The sequence below is a fragment of the Pyrus communis genome, chromosome 15 (genome assembly GCF_963583255.1).
Source record: "Pyrus communis chromosome 15, drPyrComm1.1, whole genome shotgun sequence".
In the NCBI taxonomy this organism is placed as follows: domain Eukaryota; kingdom Viridiplantae; phylum Streptophyta; class Magnoliopsida; order Rosales; family Rosaceae; genus Pyrus; species Pyrus communis.
In genome coordinates this window covers 18,228,672-18,241,556 of record NC_084817.1, presented here as the reverse complement: position 1 = coordinate 18,241,556, position 12,885 = coordinate 18,228,672, and the positions used below count along the sequence as shown (strand labels likewise).

The 12,885-nt window shown below is 36.6% G+C and overlaps 1 protein-coding gene and 1 pseudogene across 1 annotated transcript; one reads left to right on the top strand and one right to left on the bottom strand.

Moving 5' to 3' along the window:
- The first annotated feature begins 353 nt into the window (after positions 1-353).
- LOC137718311 (uncharacterized) lies at positions 354-6,320 on the top strand. Its single transcript, XM_068457834.1, has 13 exons — positions 354-906; positions 1,269-1,342; positions 1,531-1,614; positions 1,741-1,821; positions 2,067-2,147; positions 3,153-3,245; positions 3,577-3,756; positions 4,041-4,108; positions 4,247-4,298; positions 5,169-5,222; positions 5,330-5,422; positions 5,553-5,619; positions 5,901-6,320. The coding sequence occupies exons 1-13, from the start codon at positions 765-767 to the stop codon at positions 5,990-5,992; spliced, it is 1,161 nt and encodes a 386-aa protein (XP_068313935.1). The 5' UTR covers positions 354-764; the 3' UTR covers positions 5,993-6,320.
- Positions 6,321-10,955: 4,635 nt separating this feature from the next.
- On the bottom strand, positions 10,956-12,802 carry LOC137717490 (ethylene-responsive transcription factor RAP2-4-like; annotated as a pseudogene).
- Between the last annotated feature and the right edge of the window lie 83 nt (positions 12,803-12,885).

Here is a 12,885-nt window from a genome sequence, read left to right as displayed (position 1 = left end):
GTTTATTATTTTTAATTTTATCTTTTTGGCTTTCAAAAATATTATTTTATTTAATTCATATGGTCTTATGCGATCGGTTTGGTGGACCCTACAAATATACCGTGTTAGCACATTAACAAAATTTTAATAGAACCCAACGGCATGAATAAAATTGATGAGTAACTATATAAATATAGATAGATGATCAAACGGATGAGTTTGGAACATGAAAAAACAGACGAAACCGTAATAAAACAAAAAACAAAAAAACAACCCTTTATTTCGCTGATAGAGATCTTTTTACATCCAACGTAAATCTAGAGAATTATGATTTCATTCTCCTCCCGTGAAGAATCCTTACAAATCACAATACAAAAAAAGGCGGCTCTCGTTTCCCGGCAAGTGGCTTACCCAAACAAACAGCTCCCACTAAATATTTTCTTAAAAAAGAAGAATAAACAACAAAAACGAACAAATAAATAAATAAATAATGAAAAAAAAATATTAAAAAGCAAAAACAAGAAGTTCCTGAAACCAAAAGAAATCACCTTAGACGCCCCGTTCATAAAATCGCCCCCCTTTTTTTTCTTCCAATAAAAAATCTGCGTTTCTGTCTGGATTTTGCTTTCGATTTGGAAGAACGGGGTGTTTTGGTTTGAATTTCAATAAATAATCTGCAGATTTTGTAATTTAATTTTTTATGTCAGAGGCATTTAGATGAGATATTATCAGATCAAATCTTAGAGATTACTGAGCGAAGAAAATCAAAGGCAGCAAAAAAAAAAATGGAGAATATGATGAGCAAGCTTCGGAATTTGGATGCTTACCCAAAAATCAATGAAGATTTCTACAGTCGTACACTCTCAGGCGGCGTTATCACTCTCGCTTCCTCCATCGTCATGCTCCTGCTCTTCCTCTCCGAGCTGCGTACGTTTCCTTATTATTTTTTTATATATATATTGATATATGTAGATATGAATTTGTGCATGTATGTGTATGGTTGTTCTCTCTCTCCGTGAAGATCTCCATGATTAGATGTTCATTTGGGGAATGAAGATCTGTTAATTTCTAGGGTTTGTTCTCTAAATTGTGTTTCTTTTTTGTTTAATAGGGAGTTTAGGAATAGGACGAATTAAATTGTTTGAATTTCTGAATTCCAAGTCGTCCAAGTCAACGTTTTGTCAATCCTGATTGATCGTCAAGGGATTAACAAAAATTATTGCTTGTGTCGAAATTGTGTTTTGCATTTTTTATACTGTTGTGTATTTTGTTTAATTGTGCGAGTGCAGGGTTATATCTCCATGCGGTAACGGAATCAAAGCTTGTGGTAGATACTTCTAGAGGCGAAACCTTACGAATCAATGTAATGTTTTTGTTTTTCCTCTCTAACAAGTGTCAAGTAGCTCCTATTCGATAACCTGATATCAAGGGCATTGCTTTGTTCCGTTCGGACGAAGAACTTTTTGACAATGGTTTGAAAATGTTGTGGTAAACTCCAACTTTTTTGCTAAACTAATGGATGTATGTGCTTTTTGACGTTCACAATTGCAGTTTGATGTGACTTTTGCTGCCTTGCCTTGTTCTATACTAAGTCTCGATGCCATGGACATCAGTGGCGAGCAGCACCTCGATGTAGTATGTATCCCAATTGATCGGTGATGAGATATAACTTTTGCTCTGAACTCTCCCTCTATGCAGCCACACATCACCGCTCGATGCATTCTGACTTGTATGCAATTTCTTGTTCTTGTGTACTTGCAGAAACATGACATTATCAAAAAAAGATTAGACTCCCATGGAAATGTGATAGAATCAAGGCCAGATGTTATTGGTGCACCCAAGGTAAGTATTACAATGTTGTATGGACAAAAAAGAATCAGAACGTTTGCATTTGATAGATTAACAAGTTAAAGTATTCTGTAATTACCTGGTGTATGGAGAAAAGAGAATCAGAATAATTATTTCCTTTGGTTCTGCAATTTCAATTTCGTAACAAATTGCATTAAGGTACATAATATCTATTTGTTTTTACTCGTCTGTCCTTCAGTCTGCTCATACCTGTTTCTCCTTGACACACCTTGACACAGATTGATAAGCCCTTACAGAGACATGGTGGCAGGCTTGAGCACAATGAGACGTACTGTGGTTCATGTTATGGTGCAGAAGCGGTATGTTTGTTTGTCTGGATTGTTGTGCTAGATTTGTGTTAAATATAATGTGGGAAGTTGTTTCTGTTATAATGTTGGGAATGCTGAACTAGATAAGTGTCATCAGTCTACCCTGTAGATGTGTGTAAAGATGCTGATTATGATATCCAGCTGCGGTGTTGTAAATAAAATGAAGCTATTTGGAGATCCAATTGGATTGGATGTGTTCTGATTCTGTAAATCTAAATTTACTAACTATGAACTAGAAAGACTCTTACCCACATGTGTGTGCATTACAATGGAAGTTACGTGTGGGAAGGGGGGAAATTGGGTCACGGATGATAAGGGTGAGGTTTCTGAGAGTAAAAACTGGAAATTGATTGGAAGTTGGGTAGTGTTTAATTATCATGCTATCCTTGTTTCTTAATCTAGTATTGAAGTGTTTAAAACGTCGGAAGTATATTGGGTTTTCATTCTCCTATATGTCAAACAATAGAGAGTTTATATAACAATATAGACAGACATGCCAATTCACTGCCTTAATAGACTGTAATAGGATATACAAAATAAACCTTTGCAATGCGCTTCTATTTCACTGTCCTCTCTATATATAGTTCACTATCACTTAAGCTTGATCATGATTATATATAGTTCACTGTCACTATGACTTATACTTTGGGTGTTATGTTCAGTAGCTATGTTTGTCACTGGTCCTCCATCCACTGCTTTAGTTTCTCCTTTGCGTTTCATTTCTCCTATGGGTTTCTGCATGCATGCAGACAATGTTTTCATTTTGATTTTCTGCTTCGTTTCATTTCTCCTATGGGTTTCTGCATGCGTGCAGACAATATTTTCATTTTGATTTTCTGCTGGAATTTTTTAGAAGCATTGTGATGATCGCTGAAATTTGGTCCATCACAATTGAGAATCATTCTACACAGATATTTTGAGCGAAAGAAGTTTCCTTAGTTATGTATTTCTTATTTTTCTAATTCCCTTTGTTTGTTTGTTTCTGTATTTTTGCAGGCTGACGAGGATTGTTGTAATTCATGTGAAGATGTCCGTGAAGCTTACCGAAAGAAAGGTTGGGCAATATCAAATCCCGATTTGATTGACCAGGTCAGCGAGCTCGAGATCTTGAATCCAAAAGAGCAGTCTTAAATGAGAAATTTTACTCTACATTTAATCTTGTGCATTAAAATGATCACCTTTGTTTAAAAAATTTCCCTGGGCAAGTCACATTTAGAAATGACTATTTTGGATGTCTAGTTTCATTCATGTTATCATCTGAAACCATTTGTCCAAAACTTTTCTCTGTCATATTCTACCTTTTACATGTCTCTCGAGTCCCTTACTATCATTATTTTACCCCTCACCTTTTTCTGTCACCTGTTATAATTCTGTTCTTTTAACATTTCCAGTCTTTCTTATGTTATGTGTTTCACAACAGTGCAAAAGAGAAGGCTTTCTGCAAAGAATTAAAGATGAAGAAGGGGAAGGGTGCAATATATATGGATTTTTGGAAGTCAACAAGGTAGCTGGGAACTTCCATTTTGCACCTGGGAAAAGCTTTCAACAATCAAATGTTCATGTACATGATCTGTTGGCATTTCAAAAGGATAGTTTCAATGTAAGGCCTGATCACTAGTTTTTTTTTTTTTTTTCCTAATAAGACATATTGGAAAATTAATGTATGAAAAAAAAAAAAAAAATAGTGGCACCAATTTTCCCCAAATAAACATGAGAAAAAAGGTCTGATCCCTGATGTTTCTAGTTTTCTTTGTATATGTGGATAACGAAAATATAAGGAGACGAATGAGATCAAATTATCGAAGTTCCTAGAAATATACTTCCTAAAACTTTGTCCTGCATCTTTGGAGAAGTTGTGTAATTAATATATATTACATGATACAGATAAGTCACACGATCAACAGATTGTCTTTTGGAGACTATTTCCCTGGTGTTGTAAATCCTCTTGATGGGTATGTTTCCTCTCTTCATTATATATTCTAGTCAACCTTATTATTTCCAAACATTTAAATACTTTTAAGGTTTTTCTGTTTATTACATCCTATATTTTGATATTATATATGCTTATAAATTGGTTTTTCAACCTTCAGTGTGCACTGGACTCAAGACAACCCAAGTGGGATGTATCAATACTTTATCAAGGTCTGTTTCCTGCAGAATGGCTCTTATATCTTTTGCATTATTTTCTATGTTATTATAATGTCTGCAGTTTATCTACATCCTTTCACCATGTTCAATAATCTTTCATACATATGTGTATGCTTATACATAGCTACATTTATGAGCATGTACATGCACATGCGTGCACACACAAAAAGAACGTGTATTAGAGTTAGCAGGAAAAAGGTTTAAACGGCAAGAGCAGAAGAAATCTACTGTTTAGATGCCACCGCTTTTTTTCTTTAGATTTACATGTAAGAATTTCTGGACTATGGATGTGCTGTATTTTTGTAGATAAAAGAGAATTAGTTCTTTTTCCCCTTCATTGTTGCATGGCAATATATAGCATGATCCAGCTATATAATGTCTTGCATACAGCTATTGGAAAAAAAAAAAAAAATTAATAATTAAAAAGTTGAGTTATTTCAGAACTTGCGCATATTTGGTGTTGAATGATGACTCTGGTTCACCTAGCTGGCTATCTGCTTATTTCATTCCTTTGGCCCAAAACCGTGTGTTTTCACCTTTGAGTTGAGTCGCATATGAACTTAATTCTGTATGGATTACTAATATTAATAACCTTTTGTCGCATATCATAGATCTTATCTCGATTCCCCAATCAATCCTGATTACCTTGCTCTTTTGTGTACCTGTATATGGTGTTATACTCTTTAAACATATTTATTGCACGTCTGCATATACATTCCAAAGAGGAAAAACAAGTTCTTAGTGAACTTATTTACAGCTACTATTAGTCTTCCATCTGAAATAGTTGCCTTTTATCGTTGGCCACCTTTGTTGGATCAATCTATTTTTCCGCCAAGGAATTTAACGATCGTTTTTATTTTGCAGGTTGTGCCTACTGTGTATACAGACGTGAGTGGGCACACTATACAGTCAAATCAGGTGCAGTAAACTCGAATTAAGCAAAGATTAAAAATGATGCAATTTCTAAGCTTTGTCTTTTCCCAGTTGAATACAACGTCTTATGTTCTAATAATTGGAATTTGCAGTTCTCTGTGACTGAACATTATAGGGGTACAGAAATGGGCAACCTTCAGTTCCTTCCTGGAGTGTTTTTCTTCTATGATCTTTCTCCTATAAAGGTGTATTTTGTTTTCATTCTATTCCACAAGCTAGTTCAAGAACTAATTTTAACGATAATTCAAATCTTTTGCACTCCCTTCTGTTGAAGTTGAACCTATATTCTTATGCGGCTGAACTTGCATGTTGCAGGTAACTTTCACGGAGGAGCATATTTCATTCCTGCACTTCCTGACAAATGTTTGTGCCATAGTCGGAGGTAATGACTAATTACCAATTTTCATCTCCCCTCTTTGATTGTTTCTATTGACACAGTTTCCATCTTTTTAGTTTTTCTTTACTTCTAATGTCTTTTGTGGATTTTGAAGTTGCATTGTCATTTATCTGTTGATTATTTATCCACCGTTTTAGCATTCGTCATTAGTCATCAGTCATCTTGAACTGAACCTGTTGCAGCATATGCTGGATTTCTTTGGCTATCGTTATTTTAATAAGTTGTGATGCATGTACTCTTTTTATCATTTCATTTCTGTTTTTCAGGTGTTTTTACAGTTTCGGGGATACTAGATTCATTTATATACCATGGCCAGAAGGCAATCAAGAAGAAGATGGAAATTGGCAAGTTTAGTTGAGTGGTTCTATTAGCATATGGTGCTGCTCCATTTGTTTGGTCCGCCTGTCAACGACTTTGTGCGACAGAATCGATCTGGGAAAGAGGAAGCTTGTAGTGCACTCTCATCACTGCTTGGGCAGAGGCATCATCGTTTAATCGGAGACTTAAAAGAACTAGGTTGACATTCCTTAATTTAGACATGCCAAAATGCCCACAATGTTAAAACAGTTTTGTAATCGCTAAATCGTGATGTGAATCTCTGTTTGAAAGCCGAAAGAAGGGCTTCTTCATTTCCTCCGGGATATTCGATTCTCAATGGAGATCCAGGCACTTTGCTCCCTCCCAAATTAATCTCTCGTCTTCTTTTCCTTCTTCCGACATTCGACGATTTCGAACTCGTTGTCCTACTCTTTTGTTTGGGGTCTTGGTTAGTGGTTACTTGTCTTGCTCTTTGCTTTGGTTCTAGTGTTTGATTGACGGATAAAATTAGTGAACACAAATTTTTGCGGGTTGTGCATTCCTCAAAAACATGGATAGGATTTGCATCCGCTTAAAACTAAAACCAATGTATATAATAGCAACTAAACTCAATGAGATCCATGTATTACGCTCAACAATTAAATTCACCTGTATTCAACTCAAATTTTTTCGGTCCGTCGCATGAGTTATATATTTCAAATTTATAAGAATCAAACTCAAAATGTTCCGATCAATGTGGACTGTCTCGAGTCAATATAAGCCTCTCACAATCATTTGTGTTTGTAAATGGCATTTTGAGTCGGACATTGGGAACCGTGATACTACATTCTTAAATCTCCGACATTCATTTGTTTATGTTTGATTTGTTTCGTGTTTTCTCATACGAGCTATACTAAGGGACATGAAATCAAACACAGAATCTCAAATGTATTACAAACTTCTTAGGTTTAGATAAGGTGTTTTGAATTCCACATGGCGTGTTTGCAAACTTTTTTAGAATGTTTCGGACAATAATCAAGATCTATCAACTAAACAATTCAAAATACAAAAAATACGAATAATTCCAAAACATAAGACAAGGACAGAAACCGCGTCGGCAGCACAACCAATGTCCATAAAAAATTGGAGCATTTTGCAATTTAATTGTTGAGATTCTTGCACACAGCTCATCCGCAGAGGCAATTAGATCTAATCACCTTTTAACCTTTCACAGCAAAATGCCAAAACCATTCCCATCACCCAGAACAACCCTTGCACTGTTTCCACTGCCCCATTTCACACACCTTTCCCCCTTTTTCTATTCAAAGATGCTATTGCTTTCGAATCATATGTAAATCACACAAATATCATCTTGTTTTCAATAGAAATGACAACTTTTTCATCTTTACGCACATTTTTAATTGTGTATGTTATTTTCATTTGATTTATAAAATTTAATATCAAAACATACACAGGGTATGTGTAGGAAGAAAAAAGAATAGTCATTTTTTTTGTGAGTAAAATTTTATGAACACATGAAACTGACGTACTTGTTAACACTCTTTAATAGAGGTGAACCATATTATTGCATGTGTATTAGATAAGAGGAACTTGTATGATACAGATACACTGTCACGGCAACACTCATGCCACTAACGCGAGGACATGTGGGGAGAATTAATACATGTCCTCATACCATGACGTTGTATCTGTACCTTATAATTTATTGTATTAAAAAGCGTGTCAAGTGTATTAGTTTTGTCGATTAATAGCTATCACCTCTTACTTTTATAGACGGCCCCGTTTGGTTCCAAATGCCCCCACCGACTTTTTCTTTGCATCCTTTTTACACTTTTTCTGTGCATTTTTGACCTTCTAAGGCTGTACAAAATGCAGGATTGGAAGGACTGGAAGGAAGAATAAGAATAAAGATGGATATAGGGACACCCAAAGAATAAGAACAAAGTGTGTTTTCTGCCTAAGGTTTTAAGAAGCAGCCGTGTTTTTAAATTATGGAGGCATCAAGCATGATTGTTGTGGATTTTATTTCTTTTTCAAAAAAAATGGACCAGTTGGTTTTTCGTCGTAGCAATCCACCATTTCGAAATCGAAAAGATTCACAAAGGCATTACAGCCTCTCTCTGACCACCATCATTGTGAATTGTTAATCGTACTTGTCAATGAAAGAAAATGAAGGATCAAAGCTTCTCTCTTTATTTGTTGCTAGAATTACTAACCTACATGCAAATATTTGTGTTCATGGGCGAACTAGGATAGATTTGGCTTTGCTAGGGTTTAATTACAGATGAGACTCATTTTACACAAACTGGTTTCGGTAAAATTTCTCTACAAAGAGAGATACCCTTTGTTTTCTTTACCCGAAAGTAGAACGATTGAAAAACTTACTATCGTTGGATTGTTACTGTTATGACCAATAATGCCCACTATCGTGAATAGGGCAATAATTATTGTTGATCTTTCTCATTTGACCACTATTGAGAAAAGAAATCTATAATGATGAAGTCAGAACTAGCAAGAATTCGTCGTTTTTAATTTTGACAAATTTGTACTTACAAAATAATCAACGTCTTTAATCAATGACCTAAGCCTCACGATGACTGTTATAATTTACTTCACAATAATATTCTATTTTACGAGCCAAACTTAAAAACTTAACTAACCTTAATCACATTCAAAAAACTTTTGACTAAAATAAACTATTTAATCGTTGGGCGGTTACTGCTACGACCAATAATATTTTTCCTTTATGGTAAATATGATGGTAATTATTGATGTTCTTTCACATTTTGACCTATATCGAGAAAAGAAATCTACAATGATGAAGTAGGAACAACGAGCCACCAATTCATATTCTTGTTGTTTTTTGTTTTCACATTTGACTACATAGTAATATATTACTCTAAAAGCCCAACTTAAAAACTTAACTAACCCTAATTACATTCAAAAGAATTTTGATCGAAAACCGAAGGAGTTGAAAATCTTCCCTATCCCTAAGAGATACCGTTATGACCAATAATTTTTTTCGTTTACAGTAAATATGGCAATAATTATTGATGTTATTTCATATTCAACCACTATCGAGAAAAGAAAGCTACAAAGATGAAGTTAGAACTAACTAATCACCTATTCATGTTATTGCTATTTTTTCACATTTGACTACACAATAATATTCTACTCTACGAGCCAAACTCAAAAACTTGACTAACCCTAATTACATTCAAAAGAAGTTTGATCGAAAACCGAAAGGGCTGAAAATCTTCCCGGATACCTACGAGATACTTATGACCAATAATGTTTTTCGTTTATGGTAAATATGACAGTAATTATTGATGTTATTTCATATCCGATCACTATCAAGAAAAGAAAGCTACAAAGATGAAGTTGGAACTAACTAATCACCTATTCATGTTATTGCTGTTTTTTCACATTTGACTACACAATAATATTCTACCCTACGAGCCAAACTCAAAAACTTGACTAACCCTAATTACATTCAAAAGAATTTTGATCGAAAACCGAAAGGGCTGAAAATCGTCCCTACCCCTAAGCAGCCACCTTTATAGTGAATATGTTAGTAATTATTGATGTTCCTTCAAATTGGACCACTATAGGGAGAAGAGCTTCAATTGATGAGATAGTGCTAACTGGTCACCAATTCATGTTACCACTGTTCTTTTCATACATAAATTAGATATCAAATTCAACATGTATATTACATCGTAATCACCAATTATGTGAGCCGAACCGAACCAAAGGGTTGAGAACTTCCAAACACGTCCTTCACCCCGAACTGAAAGGGTTGAAAAACTTCCTTATTACTAGACGATTACCGTTATGACCAGTAATGTTTTTCCTTTCTAGTAAATATGGAAGTAACCAGGCCCTTCATATCTAAAAGGAATCCTATTTTTGGTGGGAATAGTTGTAGGATCCACTGCAAAAATTCAGTTTAATCCAAAACCATTCGCTTATTAATTATCACAATGAAATTTCTTTGCTTCTTGTACAGCAAAGTGTTTATCATTTTCCTTGCACTCAATTAAATATCTCAAATATTTCCAATTTTGCTAATATTTTGTAAGGATGATGTATGAAGTTCAACTTGAAAATAAAAAAGCTCGTTCGTTCGTTGAAGTTCAAGGTGGTGTGGGTCCACAACTAACACTCATTTCTGAAAAGAAAAAAACAAACTGAAAGTCTTCTTACCTTAAAGGCCTCTTGGAAGTAACTATTGATGTTGGATCGAAAGGACCACAAGTGAGAAGCAAGGCAAAATGAATTCGTTCACTGGTCACAGTTCAGGATAGGCCCGTGACTCACTCGCTAGTCACCGGAGCAACCAGAAACAAAACCTTTCCAGATTCTTAGCCGCAATGCAACCCATCACACCATCTAAAGTTGAGACACCTCCATCCAACTCATGACTCCCTACTGACTCAACATCACATGTTCTTCAATTATCTTCCCCATTTTGTGCCCACAAATCCAGTACGAATCAAATTCTTTTCGACACAGAATCGACAACTCCAAGCTCCTCCCCAAACACATCCATCACAAAACTATCTCGATGACACCGGAATGCAGGGAGTCTCGTGTTTTTGTAGCAAGTGTTTTGCTTGGCTACCAAAAAATAAGTCCCAACTCTTCGTGTTCCTCACAAAATTTTGACCTGTTTATATTGCAAATCAACTGATGACGATTACCTTTGAAAAAATTATATTAAAACTGGTCTTTTAGCCTAAATACCAATCTATTATATTGACCATTATATCAAAAATAGATAGAACGATTCGTAATGTATTTTTATACAATTTGATAACTAAATGAACAAATGTGGCAGGATAATTGCAAGATGTGAGAAGATTAAAACAGCAAGTTTCAATGTAAGAAATACAAACACCAAGAGACTGAAATACATATGAGAGAATTCATACATATAGATATATATAAGGGAAGTTGAATGATTCATGGTTTAGCTAGGAAAAAACCAGCCGAACATGGTGAAGACTTTTTACAAGATAATTATATAAACATAATAAAACCCAATGCAACCAACTAAAACCCTAAAATTCAAATGCAGCTCTGCAAATGCCAAAAACTTGATTGCAGTAACCACTATAAACCCTACTCAACTTACTCAATTACTTAAGACTGATGACCAGACTAAAACATACTCGATTACAATTTAACATGATTGATAAACACTAATTAACTGAGGATCGAAGCCCAATCAATCTCGGACGGATACTTCTCCAACACGGAAGTGCTCTCGGAAGCGCCGCTGTTCTCCCATGGCTCCGTCGAGTCGCAGAAAGTCAGATCAGACAGCGGCGAAGACCCGGCAGACCCTTCGCTATCAGTCGTCACCGGCGACGAGGTTTCAACCTTGACCGCTAAAGTCTCCGGCTCCGGCTGTCGGCTGGCGGCGGAGGACCTCTTGGCTGGCTTCCCTGACTTGCCCTGTTTCTGAGTCTCGGCCAAGCCTTCGCAGATGGCTTGAAGCTTGGCGTCGACTGAGGAATGCAGAGGCTTGTACTCACCGAACTCGCCTCCGACGACGGATCCGTTGTGGCGGAGGTGCGGGAAATTGAGCCTGGCGAAGTCGCCTCTGAGCTTGTACGCCGCCTTGTCGTAAGCCAAAGCGGCTTCCTCCGCCGTGTCGAAAGTTCCGAGCCAGAGCCTGGTGCGGTTCTTAGGGAGCCTGATCTCAGCGACCCATTTTCCCCAGTGGCGTTGCCTCACACCCCTGTAAAGCTTGGTGGGTTTCGGCGGCGAACCAGCCGAGCCCACCTGCTTCATCGGGATGGGCTTGGGGCTGAGGAAGCTGAGGGTACGAGATGACGTCTGGGAAACTTGGTGGTGGTAGTTATCCCAAGAGATTTGGGGCTGTTGGGGTTGGGATTGAGACTGGATCTGAGCTTGGATCTGGTGGATCTGGGAGGGGGTGAGGTGGTTCAGCCCGATTGACGGCGGTTGCTGCTCAAAGAACCCATCTGAAAACACCTGGGTCATAGAAGAGGTGGAGCAACCGTCGTGGTAGTAAGTGGGCTGGTTTGGGAAAGAGAGGAAGTCGTAGGAGGTAGAGGGGAAAGAAGGGAGGAGAGAGGCGGAGGAAAAGGGAGGAGAAGCGGTGGTGGTGGGAAGGGAAGACGGCGGCGGCGGCAATGAAGAAACACTTTTCATAAAAGGCTCAAGTGCTTCCATCAGCTCACCTCTGAAGGGATCTGATGATGAGTGAAGAGCTGATCTGCAACTGTAGAAATCCATTGTAGCTGCCATGCCTTCAAAACACACACTCAAGTCACAAAATTAAAACTTTTTAGATTCCACGAGACAAATTAATTAATCTACAAATCCACCTGTTTCTTATCAAAATTAAAGAACAGGAAGCGGGTTTTTCACAGAAAATTAAGAACCTAAAAATAGAAAATGGGAAAGAGATTTTAAATAATCAACCTCTTTTACTCCCAGAAAATCAAACAAAAACCAACCTTGAGGGACCAAAAATTAACCCTCTAAACTGATTTTTCCAAACCCCCAAAAAAAAAAAAATTATAATTTAGCTAAAACCTGAGAAAAAAATAATTATATAAAACCTGGATCTCGATTCTGAAAACACCTGGCTTTCGACTGAAAACTCCTTCTAAGTTTGCTTTCTTTTTTTTTTTATATTTTATGTTATTTCCAAAAAACAAACCCAAAAATCATAACTCTTTGAAAGACAGATGATTAACAGAAAGGGATTCAGAGAAGCGGGGATTACAGAGAAGGGGGGGGGGGGAAGAACACAGAAATTAAACCAGAAGATTAATCGCTCTTAAAACTCTCAAACACTCGGCTTTGCTGCTAAATTTTTTTTTTTTTTTTTCACTCCTCACTTTGTTTTTTCTCTGCAGGTGCATCTCCTCCTCTATTATATAAGGGCCCTGGGGG